Source organism: Pimephales promelas, chromosome 5 (genome assembly GCF_988280905.1).
Source record: "Pimephales promelas chromosome 5, fPimPro1.hap1.1, whole genome shotgun sequence".
In the NCBI taxonomy this organism is placed as follows: Eukaryota; Metazoa; Chordata; class Actinopteri; order Cypriniformes; family Leuciscidae; genus Pimephales; species Pimephales promelas.
The window spans coordinates 16,974,765-17,002,564 of NC_142773.1; the positions used below are offsets into that span (position 1 = coordinate 16,974,765).

Below are 27,800 nucleotides of genomic sequence, written 5' to 3' on the forward strand. Positions count from 1 at the left end.
TTTGTTTTCTTATAATCACAAAAATCACATGACAGCACACACTTCCAATTTATGCAATTGACCCATCCATAATAACTGTTTACCATTCGATCTTTATTTGCCAATGTGGCAAATACATTTTTTTTCAATGAAGTATGCAATAGGCACTTCAGACATGAAAAAAGACACTGGTTGCATCCGAAATCAATACTTCTGGGGGAAAACAGAATGTGACCAAAGTGTCTGAATTCACAGTATTCACAGTATAAAAGTGTAGGCAAAAAATACCCAGAGCAGAGGACATGCTACGGCGAGATTCTGATGGACACTTTATTATCCCATGAGGACAAGGGAGAGGATTTATGAATGACGGTGAATAAGTGACGTATGTAACGATAGGTCACATGATAATGACAACATGGCGAATACGTCCAGATTACACTACACACAAACATACTTTTTTAGCGGTCTTGAAGTAATTGCTTATTTAAAATAAGTAGGATGCAACCTCTGTCGTTTCCATACTTAGAACAAAGATGCTTATGTAGCCTACATAGATTTTACAATAACTGCGTAGCATAAAATTTGATTAGAATGTAGCTATTTAGTTCATGTGAATTAACATAATTATGAAGAGTGCATCACAATTTACTTTACAGCTAAACTACATCACATGTCGGCTACCTGTGTATCGATTTCATAGATTTATTCAGCAAAGTGTGCATACTGTTTCATTTCTACTCTCGAACGTGTGAAGAAATAGCTGATGATTTTTGGTGTTATTTGGACTGAGACAGCTGTGTAGAATGACACAATTCATGTGAACAACAACATACACTTACTTTTTTGCCACCGAATAGTGCAAGAAGTAGGCGAGAATTAATCAGATGGACGGTGAAGTTGAATGCATTGCATTTTGGGATACAGTATTCAAAGGCGTCTGCTTTATTGTAATACTGCACATACTGCTTTCCATAAAGAATTCTTCCATATGGATATGGGATATTCCGACTTGTCTTTGACTTCCAACTAAGAGCGCTCCATTGCCTGGCGCTCAGAAAATACACATTAAGCAAGAAATGGCAATGCTATTATTTGCTTTGGAGGTGTTTGATTGTCAACGATGTTTTCTAGACAAACTGCAGGGACTACATGATGCCATTTATTTTGCAGGAGTAATTAACAGAACAATATGTGCAAATACGTTTTATCATCACATAGGAACCAGGGGCAGAAGGAATTCCCAATTTATCTCTCATAACAAATTAGTGTGACTAGATGTTGAATCCCTCCATGGATGGTTCCTTTGTCCCGTCACTGTATACACTCTCCGCCTCCGTCGTCTTCGCCTTCTCGCATTTCTCTTTCCCTGCACATAAACTATCACCCCATATGCCATCACACCTAGCACCACAGCGCCCCCACTGGCCAGGAGGGTCACACCAGAAAGCAGCATGTCTGACTTAGTGAGACTGAGAAGCGTAGTCCCACAGACCACCAGCGCCAGGCCAGTGAAGAGCAACAGCACGGGATCTGCCGTTCCTCCACTCCGCAGCTGCTCGATGCGTCTGCGGCTGTGTATGCAGCCCATGTCTTGCACAGCAGAGCTGAGCAGCTGCTTCATGAGGACCACCAGAGCCAGGAGACAGAGAGTAGATCCTACGCCCAAGCGCCACAGCACCGAGGCCCCAACAGCAGAAGAGGCGGTCGAGAGGAGCCCCACGCCAGCCGAGCCCAGGCTCAGAACCATGGCCACTGAAAAGCAGTAGCACACAAGAGAGACGTGCGGCTTTTTGAACCACCACAGCTCCACCTGGTCCTCCACGGCTTGGCGCTGGAGCCATGAAGGGTCCGCTTGTAGATGAAGGTGAGCTCCAGGACTCATCACACTTAGAGGGAGAAGCTCCATCTCAAGGGTCGTCTGACGGTTTGCTGTTTGGTCAGACATATGAACACTTTACAAAAAGGTTCAATGCATTAACGTAAGTTAAGTTTAAGGCATTTATGTATCTAGGTTGTCATTAATCTATAAGTATATTCATTATATTATTATTATTAGTTGTAAGTAGATTTACCAAAAAATCACATTTAACTTAAAATGTATTTAAAAAAAAGTTGTAAATATTTAATGTGTGTATATATAGGCCACACACACACACACACACACACACACACCTTGACTTAGTTTTGATCTTATTTTACAGGTCGTACTCAATTTGTAAAAGCAGTTTAGACCAAAGCCTTCATACATTAAACCTGGTGTTCCACAGGGCTCAGTTTTGGGTCCTCTTTTATTTGTATTTATCTTCTACCCCTTGGTAATATTTTTAGGAAATTTGGTATTTAATTCTACTGTTATGTCAATGACACCCAACTTTGACTGTCCTCCAAAACATTCCCCCCATTTATCCTCTCAGATTGTTTAGCTAAGATTAAAGAGTGGTTCACATCAAATCTTCTTAAACTTAATACTGAAAAACTTGTTGGTTCAAAAACCAATCTGGCCAAATATAAATGTTCCTCTGTGAATATTGATAATTTTCCAGTGTTTGTTTGTAAACAGGTTAAAAGTTTAGGGTGTCATCTTTGACATTACTTTATCATTTGAAGGTGAAGCCCATATAAACAGTGTCATTCGTTTGTAGTATTTCCACATATGTAATATTAATCAACTTCGTCCGGCTCTCTCGGTAAAGAGCACTGTGATTCTTGTTGTTTAGTCAATTCCTGTATTGATTACTGTAATGTTCTTTTATGGCCTGCCATCAAAGTTTCTCTCCAAACATAACACATTGCTCCCATACTACACTTGCATTGGCTCAGGGTTAAAAATTTTATTGATTCTAATTTCTTTCTTCTAACAAGGCACTACAATAAATTTGCCCCTTCATACTTATCTGACCTTCTGCACATCTCACTCCTACTCATACTTTAACATCATCTTCTGTGCTCACTCTTGTTCTCCATCAAACTTCTATCGGGAATCGAGCCTTTAGTCATGCAGCTTGTTATTTATGGAACTTGTTGCAAAACAGTGTGCAAAACAATGAAAGTCTTCTTTTTTATAATTTATATATGAAGAGTTCAGATGCAAAACCTCTAAGTGCCATTTGAAATTTTCTTCTAGAATGATCATTTTTATCAAGCTTGTATATTTAAGTTCAGTGATTTCACTTAAATGACAATGATAATTACCTATTAATTGTTATTTAAGTGAAATTACTGAACTTAAATATACAAGTTTGATAAAAATCTTCATTAAAGAAGCAATTTTCAAATGGCATTTAGAGGCTTTTGCATCTGAACTCTTCATATATATATATATATATATATATATATATATATATATATATATATATATGTATAATTGAATAAATAAATATATATATATATATATATATATATATATAATTGATTTAAAAAGCATCATTTGCTATTTATTTGTAATTAATTCAGTAGACAGATTTCAGTAAACACTCTAATTCAGTTAATTCCTTCAAAGCTCATGAGTTTGTGAGTATATATGATTAATTATAGGAACAATTGCAATCTGAAATGATAAAGGTTCAATTGCGACACAACCGTAAAAAGCATTAAGAAAACTTGTGAAGAGACACTGCCAGTTTACAATGTCTCTATAACAACTCAATCTACCTTTTTACTTTAGTAAAACAAGTGTCTTAAAACAGTTAAATGCTAAATAAATGGTAAACAAGGTAAACAACTTTACCTATGCCTCCATTACATAAATAAAGTCTATACTATTGAAACGTGAAATGATAAAATCCATCATTATAAACCACAGAGATAATGGAAAACTAATGGAGATTTTCCTCACCTTTCCTCAGTGCATGCTTCCAATCCTTGATTCAAACTTTTAAATCAACATCATCAAATTTCCAAACGTGATCCTCTTGTATCCTGAACAGCAGACTTTCATTCATCTTTCAGCTTTAGAAAGTGAAATTTTAGCAAGCTTAATTCTGAAACACACACACACCATCCTCATTTGCTTTGGCTGCAGTGCAGGACTGGTAACCGTCACATCTCTCTTTCTTTGTCATTTTGTTTACCTGTCTCTCTCATTCTGTGTTGTGTCACAGCGCAAGCTGACTGGACATTGGTGCCAAGCACTCGGGGCGATGACATACTTTCCCCGTTGTTTTCTGCCACATTCCACCAAGACAATAAGAGGTTTCTCATTGTCTTCTTTACGACACACTAAACAGCATGTCCGCAAATGGAGAACACACACAAGCGCTCACACTCACGCATGTGTGCACTTAGCAGGCAGACTGACTGACACTGAAAAGCAAGGATGTCTTTCAAGGCATTGTGGGAAAGACAATAGGCCGACTGGAGGGACATCCCACAAAGTGAATCTCTGATGTCACGCTTGCAGCATAATGGATGTTTTGTGACTATAAGGATGGTGTCACTCACATGACATAAGTTTACTTCGCCTCAGCAACAATAGAGCCACTCTTCTCAGTGTTTATATGTGCTGATTGTCCAGAAAAGCATGTGTGGCATCATTCTTCATAAACCTCATTTGTATCGAATCTAGGAAATTCATACGCTGTGGAGCCGTGCCATAAATTTTAATATATCCTGCTCACTTAACTACTTAAAGTAGAATCTAACTAGTATTTAAGAATGTTGAACATAATTTACAATTTATTATAGATTCAGTTTACATAGAAGTCTATGTTTTGGATGAATATTTTATGTACAGATGAGCGGCGGCTGCCCTTCTGTTTCAAGAGTTAAATTTTGTGCCATCTCACCAAGTTTGAGATCTCTACAACTTACAATCTCTAATGTCCAGACATTTGTTGGGCAGCAGTGTTGTAGTACTCGAGACTCGGACTCGTCTCGGACTAGGTCTCGAGACCATATTTTAATGGTCTTGGTCTTGTCATGGACTCGTGTGCATTTGGACATTTTTTTTTTTAGGACTCGGACTTATTCCCGAGTCCACTCGAGTTCAATTAAAAATATTTTTCATGATTATTAATGTATGTTAATAAAATATTTCTTTAAATTGATTGACACGCCCAGTGATTGGTGATTTTCTAGTGCGCAACTGCGCATGACAAATTGTAATAAAATTACTTTTAACACCACCTACTATGTGGCCTTTTTACCCTAAACTGATCATATTTTTTAAACTCCAAGTAAATTCAGTAAAAAAACTCGACTCGGACTCGACCGTCTCTGGTCTCGGACTCGACTCTCTATGGACTCGGTCTTGACTCGGACTCGACTCTCTCTGGTCTCGGTGTCGACTCGGACTCGAGTGAGGTGGTCTCGACTACAACACTGTTGGGCAGAAAAAGAATAATTGGAAAAAAACAGGACAGAAAGCCTTTTCTGCTTGGACCTTCTGTGTCGGGTCAGAGGTTGACTCGGGTATAGGAATTACCGGAAGCCGGTGGTTATTGTTTATAAAGTAATAAATATGATTATTTTTTCTTACAAAAAAGAATCACTTTGCTTCAGGAGACCTTTATTAACCCCCTGGAGCCGTATTACTTTTATGATGAATAGGTGTGCTTTTTGGGCTTCAAAATCACAGTTCACTATTCACTCCCATTATAAAGCTTGGAAAAGCCAGGATATTTTTAATATAGGGCTAAATCCAATTATGTTTGGCTGAAAGAACAAAGTCATATATGCACCTAGGATGGCTTGAGGCGAGGGTGAATAAATTGTGGAATAATTTTCATTTTTTTGGTGAACTAGCCCTTTAAATAGAATTTATTTATATAAAGTGTAAGGACAATGAAATACAATGACAAAGTCTTCAGTCTGATGAGGAAAGCTACTGGTAGCTAGTAATTTTCTGATGTATTAAAAATGAAACATGTTCTGGCTTTATTGTAATAAAAAAACTGGGTTGCGGTTGCTTAATTTACCATGTTAATGTTGTCATGTCCCTCTTTTACCATTGTGCAAGGAAACGTGGGGGCAAAATGACATAATAATTTATCAGAATACCTAGCAAAAGTTTCTCCTGCTCCTAGCTCATGGACAGCTCCATGAATGATTCAGATTTCTCATGCCACAGCCACTAGAAGACAGACCGGTTGCTCACGTCACATCTACGTCGTCAAGCTCGGCAGAGTCGGGCGCGTCAGGAATGGAAGTCCTAAAAAAAATCGCTAAAAATGGGCTTCGCTTGTCTCAATTGAGTTCCAATGAGATGGCTCTGTCCAATTCTTATACTGTCTATGAGATTTCCTTGCATCACAAAACAGAATCAACGAATTTCTGTCACTTTCCAAGTCATTTTATTACATTTCAAGCTCATCATATAAAAAATATTCAGGCTGAACGTTTGGATCGTTTATCACTGAAAAATAAAAGACCCCTAAACTCCAAAAAAAATTTAATAATAACAAACGAGTTTCTATGGATTTTTAAATTACACGTGAAGCTATTCGATTGATGGGTGATCATTTAGAAATTGCTCTGCGTTCAAATTCTTCATAACCCTCATTCATACACAAAATTCATTCAAACCCCAAGTTGAAAATATCTGGAACAGTTATTTGAATCTGTTTTTGTCGTGTTCTCCGTCGTTTCATAAAATAACACCCATATGACATATATTTGATACACTTTATTGAGGCATGGAGAGCAAGAAGTACATTCAGTTGGCAAGCGGTGGTAGTTTTGTACTGGATGTGGGTGTCTGACCGAGAATCTCCAGCTTGAGTCTATGGATCTCCCGTCGCTGAAACTGGATGATCTTCTCAGTTTCTTCAAAACTCTGCTCCGTCACCAAGCCAGCCCTCCCCGCTGAAGCTGTACCTGAAGCATGACAGAAAAAAATCAGCTGAGAACTTCCAACATGAACATCTGAGTTGGTCCATTATTATCCAGTGGCATTTTGTTTCAATCCTGAAAGGTTAACATTTGTAAAGATGTACAAAACGCAAAACCAAAACCATCAGTTTCAAGTCAACATGGGTCACCTCTTGTGTTAGCAGAGCCCTTGGTGTTCTTGTTGGTTTGACTCTCGTAGATGTGCAGCTGCGTTCGGAGTGTGCCCAGTTCCTGACGCAGGTCATTGATCTCTTTTATAAGAACTCCGTTGTGCTGGACACAGATGGCACATGTGAGAACTTGCACACAAACACCAACAGTGACTTAAAGGAGTAGTTCACTTTCTTCGGTCGAAAAGATGAACAAATCTTTTTTCGTGCCATTTGGTTCATTCAATGAACGAAATGAACGAATTGACTCTGAAAAAGAGACGTTCATTTAGATGAACGAGTTCGAACAGGAGAGTCACGAACGCGCATCACAGAACAGAGCAAGGCGACCATTTGTGTCACGTGTTTAGTTCTGTGTTTCTTTGGGTTCATTTGGTCATGTGTTTAGTCTTGTGGTTTTGTAATGTTCTTGGTAAATTGTTCTTTGCGTGTTAATACTTTTCCCAGGTGTTTTTGACCACACCCTCTCGTTATCACGTTGTGTGATTCGTGTAGTCTTTGTGAGTGCTTAATGTTTGTGAGCTGGTTGTTCTGACCTGATCTAGTTTCTTGTGCCTGAGTTCACGTTTCTGAAGTTAGAGTTTGTATTTTTAATAAATACTGCAAATGGATCCTACTCTCTTGTTCACTTCAACCGGCCGTGACAATTTGAGCTTATAAAACGTAAACTTTTTTTTTTTTAAATGAGCGATCGTTTCGCTTGATAAGACCCTTATTCATCGTCTGGAATCGTTTAAAGCCCTTTGAACAGTGTGCACTGAAACTCTCATTTGGACCTTGAACTGTCTGGTTACCAGTAAATGTGGAATGTTTTCATCAAAAACCTTAATTTCTTTTCGACAGCAGAAAGAAAGACGTGGACATCTTGGATGACATGGGGGTGAGTAAATTATCAGCAAAAGTTTTTTTAAAGTGAACTACTCCTTTAAGGAAAATCCGGCCCACAAGAAATCCACACGCTACGCTTGATTTCTACATGCATGTGTCCTATTTAGACTGAAGAAACTAATTTCCACACGGTCATATTTTGTTCCTCTCACCTTCATGAGCTTCGTATTGTTGGCCTCGGACACGTTTGCATCTCTGTCAATCTGTTTTTTCATTGTACTGATGATCTTCTCATAGTGCTCCCTCTGTCTGTTGTTTTCCCACTGCATATCTGTGTGCACTGCCACTTTCTCCAACTACAGACAAACACCACACAAGCTGGCTTCAGTGGAGGTCAAAACAGACCGAAATATGAATAACAACCCCAATGTCTTGAGCTTACCACATCTGATGGCTGAACGTAACATTTATAGAGCTCTCGAACGTTGTTCTTCAGTCTTTTTGGGTCCTGAATGCATTCCACACATGTGTGTAGGTCAGCTTTAAATCTCTGTACCAGAACCTCAAAGTCCTGCACCTGCAGAAGACAGCAGGACAGTCACTCATATATTTATATATTTATTTGTCAACTAATGAACTAAAAACAATTTACAAAAAATAATGCATAATGAATAATACTGGTAAAAGTAATCTTTAGCAAACATCAAAATGAATATTTTCAAATTTTCTGTACTGTATATCATAAGGTAAAAGTAACATAATTTGTGGCCTAAATTCACTTTTTAGTTTTAGTTTATAGTATTTTATTTTTGAGATAAATCTGTATAGAATATTCAAAACAGCCATTTATTGGTTATTGGCAATAGCATGAAAATCATTTCTGGCAGGGGTGTCAAAATAAAGTACATAAAAATGAATCTAAAAGGAACATTTCTGACAAACGCCGTTGAATGTGAATAGAGCAGCAGAGCACAGTTGTAGCCAATCAGCAGCAGGGGGCGTGTCCACTCATGATGGGGAGGAGAGAGAGAATGAGCAAGAGACAGATTTCAGGTAAGACTGTAGAAAGAGAGATGGCTGAGAGACATTACAAAAAAGAGAGAAGGAAAAAGAAGGGTTATGATCAGGCAAGAGCTTTAGCACCCGCGTTATTATTAAACAAACTTTCCAGCGCTTTCTTGTTTCTGCTTCATATGTGAGTGACTTTGCTATTGATTGGATTTGCTAAGTTTCACAGAACCAAGATATTCAGTTTATCTCCAGTAACGGGACAGGATTGAGTCCCATTGTTTGTCTGGAGCTGCTGTGCTGCTGGCGACTAACAAACCCTTGCTTGTAATGTATATACTCTTGTGTGCTGTATCTTCTGCCTTGTCATTCATTCATTCACTTCAGCTATAATAAAGAGACATCCACTCTTGCATTGCGTGTTTGTGCATTTTGGGGGCGGAGAAATTAAGGGAGCGGTGAGTAGGGTTGGGTATCGTTTGAATTTGAACGATTCTGATTCCGATTCCGATTCCTTGTTTCGATTCCGGTTCCTAACGATTCTCGATTCCGATTCTTTTAAGAGGCAGGGTCAAAAAAGTTTAGCTAACCTTGCTAACCAACGGTCTTTCGGAAGGAAATAATCCTTTCTGAAGGAAATACTCCTTCTGTCACAAATACTCCTTTTGTCACAAATTTTGCATTTTGCCGCGATTTCGTTATTTTTAGAAAAGTGAAGCCACACTTTGGACCGCCGACGTAAGCTACTCATGTTCGACTCGCGCGGTTATGCCAACACTTCCGGTAGACGCTTCTTCGTTGGTGTTGTTCAGCGGTTTCTTCTTCCGCTCGGCGGACTGTGAATATCGAAACTAGGAATCGAAATTTTAACTTTTGAACGATTCCGGGAAAAACGAAAAGTTAGTCCCGGTTCCAATCGATACTCGATTCTCGATACCCAACCCTAGCGGTGAGTTTGTTTGGGTTTATTTAATTCAACCGTGTTTCTCAGAAACTGCTTACTGCACCTTAGATTAAAAGTATCTGGTTAAAAACATACTTGAGTAAAAGAAAAGAAAAATACATTTTAAATTGTACGTGAGTATAAGAAGAGTCTCTTGTTTAAAAGTTTCGAATCACATTTATTTACTTTAATATAATTACAATACTTTATCAACTCCCTGGTAAAAATGTCAATACATATTCACAAATAATTTAACATTTTATAATGTTAATTTAAGTGTTAATTGTTTTCAAGGTTTAAAACATCTAATAAAAAACATTTAATAGTGGCCAATATGAATTTTAGGTAACACTCTAGTTACAATTTGTGGTCCATTTCTCACTATTAACTAGTTGTTTATTAGCAAGCATATTACTTGGATATTGGCTGTTTTATAGTACTTATAAAGCACATATTAATGCCTTATTCTGTAAGATAATATTCTATATCCCTTAATCCTACGATTCCCACCCAATACCTAAACTTAACAACTACCTTAATAACTAGGGCCTACTAATAAGGAGTTTATTAAGTCTGTAAAAATTCTCAATGACCAATTTTATAATTCTTTTAAAATTATTAACTTATTAAAGGAAATATTAAATAGTGGGTTCTAAATTTAAGGAACAGTTAGTTCACAGTTCTGACCTTCTTCATTTCTTTGTGCATTTCTTTGTGGTTGGTTTTCAATTTTAAGTTCAGTTCTTTCAATTTCAGTTCCAGTTCTGTGTTGGTTTTATGGAACTCCTTCAACTCTCCCTCCATCTGGAACACACACAAACACACACACACACATGTTTTATCACTGTGTTCATATCAATAACCTGGCTTATATAAAATTTACATCTGACAATGTATTCTGGATAGCACTTTTTTTCGATAGTCCTCTTTGGACATTCTACTGACTATGTTCCAACATGTAGTTGCAAAGTCACTTGTTGTGGCTCAGGCAGAAAGAGCTGAATAAATCATGACTGGTTGAAGGGATGAGACATATTTATGCAGTAAAACACCTCCAGGATCTGCTCCTTCAGCACTTCAATTTGATTCCCTTTTGGAGCGATCTCCTCCACCATGAATTCAAACCTGTGCTTCATCACTTCGAGACCTTTGTTAAGTGTGCTATTCTTCTTATTAAGTTCAGAGATGCTCTTTTCCTGTTGAGACAAAGCAGATATTCCTATCATATACAGTCCCTTGGACTTAATATTAATTAAACTAATTGAAGCTCTGATATATTCTCTTAATACATTTATTTATCAACCATGTGAACTTCAAATGCACATCTTTCACTCATTCATGAAAAAAATGTTTCTTTTTATTGACATTGTGTGAATTTGTATTCCCTAATATTTGTTTGTATGCTTGTGAAGCACTTTGAGTTGCATTCCATGTATGAAAAGTGCTATACAAATTAATGTCTGTATTAAAAATAAAGATGATAGATGGATTACTTGGAGGGGTTTCTATGACTTTGGAGGGTGCGAAATTAGCAATTTGTAATCCGTCTACAACTGCTTAGACAACGGATAGAAAGTGACAAGAGAGTTAATGTGAATTTTAGTTCTAATCAGACTCGACCGTTAGTCACGTCTGATAGCCGTGCCCACACTGAAATATCACTGGAACAAAGTGCCTCTTGAATATTAATCATTAAATATGGACGAGGAGAGACGTATGATTTGTTATTGTTATCATTCAGAATGATCAACGATAGCATAGATAAGAAAGACAAATTGTTTATTACAATATGAAAAGAGTTATGTAAATAAAACTGACTTGCTTTTCCTCATGTCATTATGAACAGGGTTCATGTGTGCTCACCTTGTCGAGCATAATTCCATCTTTACGCCGAATTGTGGCCTTAAGCACAGTGATGTCATTCTCCAGTGATTTGATCACCGACTCTAGCTTCTGCACTTCCTGCTTCAGCTTCTCGATCTCCAGGTTCCTTTTATGAATTTCCATCTGCAGGTCATTAAACTATACGACACAATCCAACCTACGTAAGATTCAGCTCACTGCATATACAGTATGTCGTCTTTTATACACTGTACACCGAATTAGAGTCACTCACCGACTTTGCTGCGATATCTAATTCCACTTTGAGCTTAGAGTTGGCCCTTTTTTGTTCCTGAAGATTTTGCTCGTATTTCATGCGGATACCATGGATTTCGATATCTGTGTCCACCTCCTCTTGCTTTATGTATTCCTCAAATTCCCGAACCCGCTGCTGGGATTTATCCTCAAACTGCAAGGTGGAAAGAGAAGGGCAAGATATTATTCTGTTTCAATATCCTTACACAATTATAGGACTTCACAAGACTTATAGAACAAAGATCACATATGGGTCATAAAGTGGTCTTTTTATTTGGAGGTTGACAGCCAAAGACTGAATAATTAAACTATTAAACATACAGTAGTTGTCAGAAGTGATGTCCAGAGGGGATTTTTTTGTTTTATGGGGGGAATTAAAGTTTCATTAAACGGTGTATGAATGAGTGAGTGAATGGGTGAATGTGAGGCAATATGAAAAGCAGTTCATTTACCATTAAACCAACAAAATATGGGGAATATATATATATATATATATATATATATATATATATATATATATATATAAATATATATAGAATAAATGATTTGGCAAAAAGGCAAACTACAGCAACAGGTTTTATTTTACTGTAAAAAAAAATCAAGATTTGTTATCACAACATATTTTCTTTTGTCAAATCAACTTTATAATAATTTATTAAGTTGGGATAACTTATTATTTTGAGATTCTGATGGTTAAATTAATCTACTTCATTGTATTAACTCACTTTTTCCAGTTCAATCAACTTAAATTTTTAAGGCAACCTAGGTTACTTACTTTTTTTAAGTTAAAACAACAATATTTTTTTACAGTGTAGTAATCACACATTTTTTCTTTTGTCAAATCAACTTAAATAATTTATTTAGTTCAGATAACTTATAATTTTGAGTTTCAGATGGTTAAATTAATCTCCTTCATTGTATTAACTCACTTTTTCCAGTTCAATGAACTTAAAATTTTAAGGCAACCAAGTTACTTACTTTTTTAAGTTAAACCATCAATATTTTTTTACAGTGTATGCATACAAAAATGCATAGAAAAACACAAAGCTCACAGAACAAAGAATACATTGACTACAACATATCATTGGTTCTCTGTTGTATTTGCATGAATTCATAATTTCTTTGTATGACAGCCTGGGCAAAAAATATGTGCATGTTTCATTGCGTTATGAAAAATACGGAAAACAACACATTTTTTACAATATTTGAATAAAGGCTGAAGATGTCAATTTTTTTTGCTTGAGGACAAAATGAGTATGTTGGTCCACCAGCAAGACCAGCACTATAATAGCTCTAACCAGCATAAACCAGCCAGGACCAACATGTAATTCATCCTGGAGTTTATTAAGTGTTCGTAGTTGCCTTTACCTGCTTCAACAGCATCATCTTCTCCTCCAGCTGGGCCTCATAAGACTGCATCATCTCCTCCAGGGCTCGGGTCTTGCTCTCCTCCATGCTGTGCAGCTGCTGCTCACATTCCTGCTGAACGTTATGAAGCTTCAGTTGTAGCTCCAGGTATTTCTCATATTCCAGCATGAGCCTCTGGTTACTGGTTGACTCTGAGAAAAACACCTTCAGTTAGCCTGGGTAACTCTGAGAGGGGAACGGGCTGCTTCTGAAGATTGTAAACTGGTTTACATTAAAATCACAATAATAGCATTATTATTTTAATTCAGTCTTGATTTAAGTTGTCATGAGCTTGTCGATAAAACATTGTACAGTGGAATCTTCCAAAAAGTTTTAGACCTACATATACTAACATAAATACTATCAAAAAAAGAAGAAATTAATAATAAACAATTAATAGAAGAGTAGAAGCCTTAAAAAAGGCAGAAAATATATACTCTTAATACATGTTCTGCAAGGAAGAGCAAAGAAAATGCCTTGATTATTCATTCATTCTATCAGTTCAGAAAGCTCTTGGATTCTTTAGTATCACTATTTTTCAAAGAACAGTGAAGTCATTAAAACTATCAAAAAAAATGCAAATAGAAAAAAATAACAAAAGAAAAGTATCTTATATCAGCCTCAAGATGGCTTAAAATGATTTAAACTAAGACAACCCACTCTTAAAATCTATACAAAAAAAATGTATAAAAAAAAAACGAAAAAAGAATATCAGTAAGTATAGCAAAATGTTCTCCTCTCTGAATATTAGGTTGCTTTCAGTTTAAGAGCCAATGCATGGATCCAATATACTGTTACATATCTGTAGATTACAGGAACGTCTTTCTGTGTGTGTGTGTGTGTGTGTGTGTGTGTGTTTATGTGTTGTTCAAACTTGTCTTGCTAAGGGCACGAGAAAGTGCATTGTAAAGTTTGACGTTGTTTGGATTAGAAATGCAAAAGATATTGTTAAAAATATCAATAAAAGAAGCACAGCAGTGGCCACCCCCCGTCTCACACTGAGTGGCCACTCCCCCAACACACTGCACACTGAGTGGCCACTCCCCCTCTCACAATGCACACTTAGTGAGCATAGAGACGGTCGAATAAAGCAGCGGACTATGATGACAGCTTGCTCAGGGCGAAGATGTGTTGAAACGCTGCTATCAATCAACAATCGTGGGAGGGGCATCCGACCGTGTGACGTCACACGGTCAGATGGCTCGATTTGAGACTGGGAAAAATATATAAAGGAGATTAAAACAAAAACACTGGATAGATTTTGATCATTATATGATGGTTGTGTACAGGCACTGCCAACACACATTTCAATACAATCAACTTGAAAAAAAGTGCATGTACCATTATATGACCCCTTTAAGTAGCTTTTTCTTCACTGTGTGGTCTGCTCCCTGAATTGTGTGGTTCAATTTTCCATATTTATTGTATGTCATTATGTCAGTATCAGTATCAGGCACAAATAAAAATGTCATTGAACTTTTACTGTGTAATTGTAACAATGAGCACTCAAATACACCAAACAAACAATAATAGACCAAACAAACAATAACTAAGAACGCACACACAAACTGATTTTGCACGGGCACTTTGCACTAGTTCGTTTTATTTCTCAACTGTTTTCACTCATTTAAGGCATTACTGACTATGTTTACAAGAATACTTGCCAAGACGGGCATTTTAACAATTTTGTTTGAATATGTCTGCTCAAACGCAAGAAGACATGAAAGCGACCTCAATTCAGTATTATCACGCTGTCTGAACCTACCTTCGACTACGTCTTGAACAGTGTTGAGATCCACTGCTGTATCTGGTAGTGTAAACGTTTATCATTAAGATTGTAAAAATGAATGAAATATGTTACCCTTGTCCTGCAGCTCTTTATCATGTTTCTCTAAGATGTCTGACAGAGCTTTAACGTGGGCTGCTTTCTCTTTCTCTTTTTCTGTCTTCAGGACCTGTAATAGAAAATGAACTATAAAAAGGATTGTCATCATTTACTCACCCTCATGTTGTTCCAAACCTGTATGAGTTTCTTTGTTCGGATGAACACAAAAGGAGATATTTGAAAGCATATTGGTAACCGGACATTTGACGACATCCACTGACTTCCATATAGTATTTTTTTTTTTTCTAATATGGAAGTAAATCAGTGCCAACAACTGTTTGGTTATCAACATTTTTTTTTAAAATAACTTTTGTTTGTGTTCAACAGAAAAAAGAAACTAATTCAGGTTTGGAAAAATATGAAGGTGAGAACATTTTTAGAACTATTCCTTTAATAAGCCATTTGTGTTATGAAATAGAAATATAATTTTGGGTCTCCTGAAACTGACCTCTTTCTCAGCATTTAGTGAACTGCTCTGTTGGAGATATTTTTCAGTGAGTTCATTGATCTTCTCCTTGTAGGCCATGTCCTTGAGGCTGATCTGGTGCTTGATATCCTCCTGGAGCTCATCCACTTTTGTGTTCAGATCGAAAATCATTTTATTCTGCAAGATGGTCCAACATGTTCATATTGCCATTTACCTTCACCATATCAATGACATTACACAATATTTTCTAAAATATCTCTTAAATGCACGTTTTATGCAGCATTGAGATGAATTCAAGACCAAAATTACTAATTTGAAAACCTCAAAACCTGAGCTTAATGTTTTTTTTTTTCATTTAAGCATAATCAATGCTACTTTACAACATCAACAAAGTATTACAGATTTTGCAGATTTTTTTTTTGCAAAAAATTACAAATGACCAACACAAAGGAAAATAATGACTAACATAAAAATTAAATGATCAACACAGGGGAAAATATTTCCTCAGATTACCTTTTCTTCAAGTTCTGATTTGGTGACGAGGATCTCTTCTGTGTATTTTAATTCCTTCTCTCTTTTCAGCCCTTGTCCCTCTTTATCAATGATTTTCCAGATGAAAAGACAACCATCTTCTGAGACTGTTAGGAGGAACTGGTCATCAAAAGTGATAATCATCTATAGACAAAAGATAAAGGCATTAATGAAAAACATGCTTGACCTCTGACTAGGAGCTCAAAGGAAACTTAATTCCAATGATTTTTAGCAGTGCAAACCTTAGTGACAGGTCCAGCATGGGCCTGGTACTCTAGCCAGGCATTCTGGATGGGTAGAGGGTATTTGATGGCCCTCACCGTCCCAGTGGAGGTTCCAATGAAAAGCGCTCGTCCTGAACGAGACATAGCAACAGTGGTGCAAACCACATCGCCTGATGGCACTTCCCTAAGGATCTGCAGCAAAAATATCATCATACAGTTTTATTTGCTGTTTTATTATCATTGATGGTTTCCATTTAATCCAAAAGACTCAAATTTGCAGCGCCACATACAGTATGTTCACAAGAAATGCGACAACCATTTGACTCCACTGATGTCAAACCTGGTGCAATGAGCTGTGAGGTGCTATATTTAAAGGGATTTTCACAAATAACGAAGTATTGAAAAATAATGCCTCTCAATCATTAGGTCTACTAGAAGTGTGCGGTAACTGAAAATCAAAGTGCATCTTTAAATATGCAATTTCTGGTTAATTTTTAGCTTTTTCCTCACATAAAGCTATTCTAAGGCAATTGGTCAACCCTCCCCAATTAATTGGACGAATTTGAGCTAAAAATATCTATATTGGTGTTGAGCTTGACAGTTAAGAATCTGTCACACTCCCCAATTCGTTGATTGAGAGATTGCAGTAAATCTCTATAAGTACAGAGCTAGACATGGGAAACTGACATATTTAAGTTGCAAAAGCTAAAAACCTGGCCTACTCTCCCCTATTATCCTCCTCAAATTTTCAGATTAAGGTGTAATGTAGGTTTACATGCTCCCCTCTCAAGGGTTGGTTGTAGTGTACTCTATTTCATTGTAGAGGTTGGCAGATGAGAACTCAGATGGGTCAAAGTCAAAAGAATTGGGCCACTTTCTCATCTTTCACCATGCCCAATTTATTCCATTGGGGATTAAAGCAAGTTCATGCTAATTTGTCAAAATGTTCATGAGTGTAGAGGTTGATAGATGAATGCGGGTGTGGATTAAACTGCAGTGAGCAGTCAGCACTCTCTCATCTATCTTATAAGTATTGACCTGCTTCAACCTTGGACTATGTCGCATCCTCCCCATTCATCAGACGGTGCTTTAAAGCAGAACCATATGCTCCCCTCTGAAGGTTTGAATATTGTATACTCTATGGTTAAGTTGCAAGAAACGCTCAGTCTCTCATCTGTCACCCTTCCCAATTTATCAGATTGGGGTTAAGCAGGGTTAGGGCTGGTGGAAACAGAAGGTCAGTGGAACGGAAAAAAGAGTGCAAGGTCTAGAAATGTGTGTGTTTTTTTTTTAAAATTGGACTTAAAAGAGTAGTTCACTTTTTAAAAAAAAAACTTTTGCTGATAATTTACTCACCCCCATGTCATCCAAGATGTCCACGTCTTTCTTTCTTCAGTTAAAAAGAAATGGAGGTTTTTGATGAAAACATTCCAGGATTTCCTCCATATAATGGACTTCATTGGTCTTCAAGGTCCAAATGAGAGTTTCAGTGCAGCTTCAAAGGGCTTTAAACGACACCAGACGATGAATAAGGGTCTTATCTAGGACCCTTCGAGTCATGACTCGAAAAAAGATTTGTTCATTTTGATGAACGAGTTTGAACAGGAGAGTCACGAACGCTCATCACAGAACAGAGCAAGGCGAGCATTTGTGCTTATAAAACTTAAACTTTTTTATTTATTTTTGAAATGACCGATCGTTTCGCTAGATAAGATCCTTATTCATCGTCTGGCGTCGTTTAAAGCCCTTTGAAGCTGCACTGAAACTCTCATTTGGACCTTGAAGACCAATGAAGTCCATTATATGGAGGAAATCCTGGAATGTTTTCATCAAAAACCTTCATTTGTTTTCGACTGAAGAAAGAAAGGCATGGACATCTTGGATGACATGGGGTTGAGTAAATTATCAGCAAAAGTTTTTTTTTAAGTGAACGACTCCTTTAACTTGAGTGGTGCATTTTGCAAAAGTTCCCATTTCAGAAACAATTGAGCAAGCTTTTCCTAGTGCCTATTACACTGAGGCTAACCCTTGGTAGCAAGGCTAGAAAGTCACAGGAATGCGTCCTATTGGGTACTAATGCTTAGTTTAACTCTTGGTCAAGGCCAATTAAGTTCTTTGGTGATTGGCCTGACAAGATTGTGCTTGGTAACTTCACAGCTTACAGGAAGGCATTGGTCAGCATAATGTAGTGAGTATTAACATACCCATAGGGACAACAACTGATGCAGCATGAGTTCCCTCGAAAGTAAACATGTAAGGGTTACTTAGATGGGACGAGAAGCCATGCATCAAGCATGCCTGCACATCTTTCTTCAGACAATTCATATCTTGTTCCCTTCATATAATAAATAAATTCTGATATACTGAAAACCGTTTGAAAACTGTGGATTTAAAGGACTAAATTATACTGAATCAAGATCTGCAGTGAAAAAACAGTTGTCTTTCGAGACTGCATTCATGTCCCCACCTGACAGTCTTGGATTTCCTTCAAAGTGCAGTCTGTCCCAACAGCAAAGAATGTCTTGGCATCAGGGGAGATGGTGACCCCTGTGTAGCTGCAGGTCTTGAGCACGCTGTCAGACTCTCGGGTACCAGTGAGAGTATTCCACTCGTACACCGCCCCGTCCATGCCACACGACACAAGACGACTGTCATCAGGACTGAACACTACGGCTCGCACCTAAGGCACCATAATATGGAATGTAACACTGTTTAAAGAGTCAAGTTTTAACAAGGCAACACAACATCTGTGGATTTCTTCCTTCAAAATATCATATGTCACATCAAAAAGAAATATACAATTATGATTGGGACAACATGAGGAATAGTAAACTGCCCTAGTAAAAAAATAAATGTACCAAAATGTATTTATGAAAAACATTTATTTTATACTAAGTATACTACAAATAAAATGACATATTGATGAACTTAATATAAATACCCTGCGATAGTACTTTTATAACTGATATACTTGAAGTCCGCTAAATTGGAACAACTAATTTTAATCGGAAGTTATCCGGAAATAGTGCTGAGGTATATCTAAAGCTATATTTAAGTTTATTTGATTGTGCTAAAGTGGAACTAATGCAAGTATAATTTAGGTACATTTTAAAGACTTGCCATTAAAGACTGACATTATAGGCCTACAGTGTATAATATCATTATATATTATCTAAATCGACTTAGAATATCTAAATCGACTGCTGGAGGGAGATCCTTTTCCTATTTAGCATCAAAGCATTTCCTCTAGAACAATTTTCCTAACATTGTCCGGGAAGCAGACACACTCTGTCAGTTCAAATCTAGACTAAAAACACATCTTTTTGGCCTAGCATACACATAACACACTATAGACTTCCTAAATTCAAATTAGGCTGCATAGTTTAGATCAGCCGGAACCGGGAACACGTCCCGTAAATCCTGATGTACTTGGTACATCAAAAGAAGGATGGCGTCTACGCTAATATTAGTTTCTCTGTTTATCCCGAGGGACCCTCTCTGGTGGACCTGCGCCTGGACCCATCCCCGGCCTCATCGACACGACAGCCATCGGCACTGATCCTCAACATCTCGTCTCCAAACCGGCATGATTACTTCGACTTCCAAACAGATGGAAATGGACAAATTCTCTTAATTTTTCGATCCAATTTGTTTTGTAATCACTGTTCTTTCATTGGCCAGAGGAGAACTGGCCCCCGACTGAGCCTGGGTTCTCCCAAGGTTTTTTTCTCCATTCAATCACCTGATGGAGTTTTGGTTACTTGCTACTGTTGACTTGCTTTTGGCTTGCTTAGTTGAGGACATTTAATATTCAACAATATTATTGATCTGTGTTGTATTATTTTCATGTTATCACTGTGAAACAGCTTGGATACAATCTGTATTGTAAAAAGCACTGGTCCCACTTTATATTAAGTGGCTTTAAGTACTATGCACTTACATTGAAATTAATAATTTGATACAATGGAATTATTGTGTACATACATGTTATTACATTGTACTTACATTTTAAAATTCCAGCACGTAATTACAGCTATAATTAATTTATGTAACTACATTTGTAATTACACAGTTGACCCTCCCCTCACACCTTAACCTACCCTTAAACCGACCTCAATAGCAGCAAAAGTGTTTTACAATACAACAGGAACACAATAATACATTGTACTTATTGTTCAATGTAAGTACATAGTACTTAAAGCCACTTAATATATTGTGCAATAAAGAAGCACTCAAAATAAGTATTAATAAGAATATTTATATCAGTTAGTCTTGTAGTATTTCAAATTCATTAAATGTTTAGTTAGATTCCAATACAATAGTATTTATACTATACACAGTATTTTAAGATTAAGTCAAGCAATCCTGCTTGCTGATATTAACCTTTTGTCACTTCTAAAAAGTACAAGATGGGCCTTTGTCTCTATGATAATGCTAAGGTTTGAGTGATCTAATCATCATTTACACGCCCCCTTTATGTAATTGATCCCACCCAGTTGAAATGTATATAAACTACAATGTATGATATGTTGAATTAACTTTTTTTTATGTAAACAGGATCCACTTAACTGGGTTACGTTAAACAAACATAATTTGTTCATGTAACTTTAACAATGGAATTAAGTAATTTTAAGCGACCCAATTCAACTCTGAGCTGAGTGTTAAATGACACTTAACAATGAAATAAATGTATTTTAAATACATTTTAGTACAGCTTTTTTTTTTTCACCGGAGTGATTTTCCCAGGGATAGATTTTCAAATCTAGGTGAACTATTTATTTCAGAAAACATACTTTTTCATTGTGTCCCTTCAGATTTAGGACGTCCTCAAACGTAGTGGTGGAGTAGATGTTGATCACATTTCCATTGACAGCAGCAAACAAGTGGCCCCCATTGCTGAACACACACTGGGAACAAATGTATGGAAAATTAGCCACCAGTCAATCAACAAGGTGTAAAGGAATATGATGAATGAGAAGAATCCTTACTTTCTATGCATGAATGAATAGATAATAGCAAATTTGAACAGACATGCAGAGACGCACCTCACGGCAACTGCGTACAGTGAACTCCTTCAAAGTCCTGATGTCATCGATGAGCAGAGTCATGAAACGAAGTTTGTCCGAGAATCCAACCAGGATGAAAAGTCCAGTGGGATGAAGAGCTACGCTGTAGGATTCCTCCTGGAACTCCTTGAACATCTCTAAATCACTGGACAACAAACATTAACTCTATTGGATATATCCAACAGTATCCCTGCTAATAAAGACCTGACGGCTTAGACCTGGGGCTTGTTGCAATAAACTGCTAAGACGGGGACACACTTAACGACTGTAAGGCTGATTAAGAATGTAATTTGATACTTATGACTTTTGGCTTCATTTATTTGATCAAAAATACAGTCAAATTGTTAAAAAAAAATATTAGAATTTAAAATGACTGTTTATAAGATGTGTAACACTAACCAAGACACAATTTGAAATGCATAGATGTGGATATTTTCGCAAAGTGACCATTATTAATCATCATATTTTATTATGATAAATATGCTAAAAATATGATAATTTGTAAATATCGCTTTTACAGACTCTTACAAGAGCATAAAGAGCCAAAATGAAAACAATGTCTCTATGAGACATGAGACAAACAATGCTTTAAAGCTTACTGTGAGAGATGATAAAGCAGAAGGAAACAACACTATGTCTCTCTAACAAAGCTAAACATACTTGGTCTCAAAGTTCCAGATGCGCACTGAGCGGTCCAGGGAACAGGTAGCAATGAGCGGTTTGCGAATGCAGGTGGACAAACCGGTGACAGTGCTGGAATGGAACGATTGAGACAGGTACTCAAAATGAGCACGATCACCCTGATAAAACAATAGGAAAAAGAGCAGAATTAGTCATGACAGGTATAATGGATAAATACAGAACTATGTGTAGATCATATCTTAGATCGGCTGCTATTACGGGAAGATGTGAGATTTTGGTCTTGCTCCTCACAATAGCTCTCACACAGTTATAAAAAGAGCAGAAACTGATTGAAGTTTTGTTGGACACAATGCTACAGCAAAGACGGCCAAGGCAGACCAGGGTAATCATTGTGAACTAAAACTATTAAAAACAAGTTTGTTCATTAAAATATACCTGAAATAATATAAAATATTAAATTATTTATTTATTTTATTATTAAAGATAAAATAAGTTGAATTTAAAGCTTAACTAAAACTAAAATGGAAATAACATGATTAACTAATTGTGCGCAATACCTGCAATCCTACACCAAATGTAGCCATGATAGTATATAAATGAAAATAAAATACCACTAAGACGAACAAACGGCACCTTTTCTAACTCAACGATGGAGAGCTGGATGGTGTAGAGCTGCCCGCGGTCTGTACTGGCGGTTAGGGTCTCTTCTGATGGACTGATGCACAGAGTACTGATTTCCTGATGCTCTGCAGAACTGGAATCATTACCGAACACCTCTGGAGGAATCTGAGATGACAAGACGAGGAAACAGTGTGAGGATCTACTGGCCCCGAAACACTATCGTGATCATTTGAATATGGAAATATGTCATGGCACTGCACCTTTATGTCTTTGGTCTTCTTGTACTGGTCCTCCTCCTCGATTTTCTCAAACAAACACACCGTTCCAGGGCCAGCGGAACAAACGAATCCACTAGAATAACTTACAATGGCTGTCACCCGGGGCAGGGCAGAGGATGGCTCGTTTGAGTCCTGCTTTTCTGACTGACTGCGAGATAATTCAAGAATAGACATACAAAAAGTAATCCCCATTCATAGTATGATGTATGTTAGAGTTTAAAAAATATTGCTAATAAGCCTACTGTTTTGCCAAAACAATGTCATCATAAGGAGACCTGGTTATAGATCATAATTAAATGTACCAGAAAGATAAAACACTGATAATAATCAAAACAATCAGGGCTTTGTTTCTCTAAACTGGTCACATGACATATTAGTACTCAATAAACTTATATACTACACTGTTGCAATTATAACACTTTTTTTTTTTTTTTTTTACTTTGTGACACTTTTATGTGCCAGGGTGTGATTTTTATATAACATATTTTGATTGCATTCTTTGGAAATTTGAACGTCACATTAAAAAATGCTTTTACAAACGTTTTAAATATTTCCAACACTATCTCACGACCAATTCGTACGAATTTGACGCATGATTAAAAAGTGGCTAATTCGTACTAATTCGTACGACCTCACTCGTACTAATTCCTACGATTTGTCTAAACCCACGTGATGGTTAGGTTTAGGGGCGGGGTCAGGGGTAGGTAATTCGGACGAATTCATACGAATTGGCCAATTCGTAAAATATGTACGATTTAGCAAAATCGTACTAATTCGTACGTGTGAGGTCGTATGAATTGTTACGAATTAGCCACTTTTTAATCATTCGTCGAATTCGTACGACTTGGTCGTGAGATCGGGTTGATATTTCACATGTTTCTAATGCCTTTTATGTATAGATTTTATTGCTTTCAATCCTAAAATAATATTTCATATTAATATTTTCAATATTTCCAAATTATAGCATGTTTAAACACAATAAAAACAACATTTACTGTTTTGAAATGATTTACTGTACATGTTTTAAAAGAAAAAAATCCTTTCGCGTGGGTCATTCCCACTACAACTTTCCCCATAATATTCACAAAAACTCACGTAACGAAACTTTGCATGCTTTCTAACCATGTTGGGACACATCAATTTTTATGAAGTTCTGACTTTTCCTTTGGTATTTATTGGTTTTTGATTGTATTTTGCCACGGACCACTTTCTAAATGACCCTGTTGTAGCCAGTCAAATGCAAAATATCAACTTTTTTTCGATAATTATTGATCTAGAGAGTCCAGAGAAGAGAGAATTGTACTAGACTGGTCTAGTTCCGATAAGGTGAAAAACCAGGGACTAGTTTGCAAAAGTAGGTTTTGGACAAAATTCGACAGGCTAACTCAAGCTAACTCAAGCGGTCTAGTAGTATTACTCTGAAATGTTTTCTAACAAAATATATTCATTTTATTTCCATAAACCTTTACTTTTTTGATAAATAAATGATCCATTTTTCATGCTGCAAATGTTCACCGCTAAACAGAAACAGATTGAAATGTGAATTTTTTCATTTTCAAACTTTTTTATTTTCAAATGCTAAAAATAATTTTAAAAGATCTGAAAAAATAAAACAACTGAAATGTATTTTGTATGATATGTATTTATTTGAATGTACTATTTCAGGTTAAAAAAAAATCTTAATCTCTAATAACCTAGATGTGTTATAAGGTTTAAGAAATCGTGAGATGAGTGACAGGATGTCTGAGTGCGAAAAGTATGTTTTAAGAGAAGAGTGTGTGACCCTGCTGATGTCATCAGCACATGACCTCACAGCTCATTCCACTCACCTCTTCGCCTTTTGCACAGACGCCAGGTTAATCTCCCAGCGAAGGCGACTTGATTCAAACATCATCAGCTGACCTGTCTCTGTTCCGGCCACCACCTTCTCTGTGGATATCCAAGTGTGGCACAGGAAGTTGTGGGTGTCTGTTTTAAATGTGCTGGACTGTTTCAGGGTTTCTCCAGCATAGCGGAAGATCTTAAACACCCCGTTTCCGCTCACACAGATCTGTGTGTTGTCCTGAGGGTTGAAGCTGACCTGTGAATGGGAATGGATAGATTGTGTTAGGAAAGCTTGAACAATGCAGTATTTCTGACCTGTCTTCAAAATAACAGATTACTTCATTAAATAATTCTGCATTACGGTAATGAGGATATGAAAAACAGGATGTATTTTGTTTTATATGGCATAAGGGTGGTGTGCTTAAACTTTATAATAATTTGTTATTTGTTGATGTACGAACGATCATATTGTGGAAATGCCAGAAGTTTATTCCAGGGACTACAGACCAACATTTTATTATAGTAAGCATTCATCTTTATACAATTCATATATATAGCAGTTGTTTTTTCATGTATATAGCAGTCAGGTTTTATATACAGTATATATTAATTTTAAATTAACTTTTATGTTTATATTTCCATTTCTCATTTAGTTTATTTATGTAATTTTGCTTCTTTCACAATCACATTAGTTTGGAATATTATGTTTCTGCCTTTGTCCCTCATTTGTTGTCATGGACACTAAATCAAATTATCAAAATCTCATTTCAATTTTAGTTTTAAAATTCCCATTAATTTTATTTAATTTCCTGTTAGTCATTTTAGAGCTTCAATTTAGCATTTCTAATTTTTTTCATCTAATAATTATATGATTTATAATATATTATTTCAGCTTAAAAAAAAGGGGTTCAATATTTTTACTTAATGGCGATATCCCTGATTCTAATATACCATGTGCTAAGATTTAGAAATCATAATTCATTTTACTCATAATTCATGACTCAGACCCATCAAGAACACATGTGGGTCATATATTTCTTCCCTAAAATCGAAATAAATAAGAAATCATATTTTGCTTGAAGAACATGACCATATTATCTCTTTTTATTTTCATTATTTTCAAGAAAATTAACCATAATTCTCATGTAATGCAAAATATTAAATACTTTAAATAGCATTGATAAGTAATGGTAAATATTCTACTACCTTTAATTTAAGGTGATTTTAAAAAATAGTTTAGTAGTTAATTATATTATATACAAAATCTATATTTGTTTTACATAATCACAAATGACAGAATTATTAATTACATAAGCAAACACCCTCTGAAGTAAAATGCCCAGCATTACGGTAATGATAATTTTGGTTGCTTAGGGTTATGTTCAATCATTAAAATAATGACAAGGTGGGAAAATGCTGGGTTGTTTTACCCCAATTTTGGATAAAATATGGACATTGGGTTAAATGTGTAAGTTAAAACAACCCAGCATTTTAGAGTGTATTATCATTTCTTTATGAAAAATGTGTCTTGTGTTTCTCATTTGATTTCGGAGTGAAATGTGATCATTTAAAGTCAACTGTGTTTACCTGGTTTATGGGGCCGCTGGTGGCCATCTTCACAGTGGCCATCAGCTTCTTCTTTTCCCACATCCAGAGGAAGAGAGTCCAGTCTGGTCCTCCTGCCTGACCGATCAGATACTTGGAGTCGGGAGAAAAGGCCATGCAGACAAACTCATCCGCTGGGATCTCTCCTCCAGTCAACACCTTCCTCTTCCTGTTCTGCTCGTGCTGCAGGTCAAACACAGTGATGGTGGCTTTCTCTCCACATTCAGACACTGCCAGATAACGCCTGTTTGTGCTGATGGCCAAAGCCTTCATGCCCTGGCTTCTCTCGGTACCTGTGCCGACACAGACAAGACAGTAGAACACAGGAAACAGATGTTGGTCACCAATACAGTTAAAGACAGTCTGATGATGGGTCATTCTTGCAAAACATGTCCAGGTCAAATTGAATCATAAAATAAATGCAAATAGCAAGGCAAACAAACTTTGCGTTGTGACCACATTACATTACCACCTCTGGTGTGCATTATTTTCCAAATAATTCTACGGCCTGAAGTCAATTATTCCTTACTTGTTTATTTGTCTTAGTATACTATTTGCATGACAGTTAAACACAGATGGGAAGAAAAAAAAACTATCCTGTAACACATTTTTTTTCTTTTGATTAAAATAATTATAAATTAAAATAGTAGATTACATTTACCATAATGTATAGGCAATATTTATATTTATAATATTTAACATAATTAAACATTTTATTTATTTGTATTATAGTAAAATATAACTTCTTATTTCTTTCATTTGATATTGAGAGAAATATGACCCATATGAGTGTATGAGTCAGATATTCACAATAAATACAGTTAATAACCAGTAATATTTATATTAAGACTAGTGAGACAAGTGATAATGACATAATTTTATCATATGATATAGTGTATGGGCTACTAGACAAGTCTATTTTATATCACATAAGATATAACGTAGAATACGTGTGAAGTATGTAACGTTAAAGATTAATGTTTACCTGGAATAAACTTCTGGCATTTTTGGTTGATGTTATAGCGCACACAGTTGTTTCCGCACGGAAATATGATGGTTTGCTCGTCAAAATACAACAAATTATTCCTCACTCCTGTCCGCAATCCAAATATATAATGAGACTGTGCCACTACTGTAGCCATCTGACAAAATTATTTGCTAACAGTTGTAGAAAAGTAAGATTTAAGCGCGTTGTCTGCTTCGTTTGCTTCTGTATAACGCTGCAGTGTTGATTAGTTACTAGGGTAACAACTAACGGAAAGGGACAGAGAGGCATTATAATTAAAAGTTAAAGGTTCACGCGTCCTAGGGGGATCTGACGACGTTGGTGTGGTTTGTAGTGAGACTCTGTAACGAGATTTTTTTAAACGAATATTTATAACCAATTTACTATTT

General features: G+C 36.4%; 2 protein-coding genes across 2 annotated transcripts; both read right to left on the reverse strand.

Moving 5' to 3' along the window:
• Positions 1 to 1,119: 1,119 nt before the first annotated feature.
• tmem125b (transmembrane protein 125b) lies at positions 1,120 to 3,909 on the reverse strand. The gene is made up of 2 exons (XM_039661301.2): positions 3,818 to 3,909; positions 1,120 to 1,911 (listed from the first exon to the last, which is right to left on the reverse strand). Exon 2 carries the CDS (start codon positions 1,886 to 1,888, stop codon positions 1,235 to 1,237), a length of 654 nt encoding a protein of 217 aa, XP_039517235.1. The 5' UTR covers positions 1,889 to 1,911; positions 3,818 to 3,909; the 3' UTR covers positions 1,120 to 1,234.
• A 2,675-nt stretch (positions 3,910 to 6,584) lies between these two features.
• Positions 6,585 to 27,639, reverse strand: cfap57 (cilia and flagella associated protein 57). Its single transcript, XM_039661177.2, has 22 exons — positions 27,391 to 27,639; positions 26,388 to 26,698; positions 24,806 to 25,056; positions 22,959 to 23,124; positions 22,711 to 22,863; positions 22,096 to 22,235; positions 21,415 to 21,580; positions 21,163 to 21,276; positions 18,837 to 19,049; positions 16,388 to 16,561; positions 16,128 to 16,289; positions 15,636 to 15,791; positions 15,164 to 15,257; positions 13,264 to 13,454; positions 11,876 to 12,049; positions 11,623 to 11,781; positions 10,812 to 10,955; positions 10,447 to 10,563; positions 8,251 to 8,385; positions 8,021 to 8,164; positions 6,960 to 7,083; positions 6,585 to 6,795 (listed from the first exon to the last, which is right to left on the reverse strand). The coding sequence occupies exons 1-22, from the start codon at positions 27,545 to 27,547 to the stop codon at positions 6,635 to 6,637; spliced, it is 3,606 nt and encodes a 1,201-aa protein (XP_039517111.2). The 5' UTR covers positions 27,548 to 27,639; the 3' UTR covers positions 6,585 to 6,634.
• Positions 27,640 to 27,800: the final 161 nt, after the last annotated feature.

Bases quoted from the DNA above. Each gene is read 5' to 3' on its own strand.
- tmem125b (XM_039661301.2), bottom strand. From the start codon at position 1,888: ATGGAGCTTCTCCCTCTAAGTGTGATGAGTCCTGGAGCTCACCTTCAT.
- cfap57 (XM_039661177.2), bottom strand. From the start codon at position 27,547: ATGGCTACAGTAGTGGCACAGTCTCATTATATATTTGGATTGCGGACA. The intron at 26,699-27,390 runs GTAAACATTAAT...GTGTCGGCACAG, and splicing joins ATGCCAGAAGTTTATTCCAG to GTACCGAGAGAAGCCAGGGC. The intron at 22,236-22,710 runs GTGCCGTTTGTT...TTGTTTTATCAG, and splicing joins CCATCGTTGAGTTAGAAAAG to GGTGATCGTGCTCATTTTGA.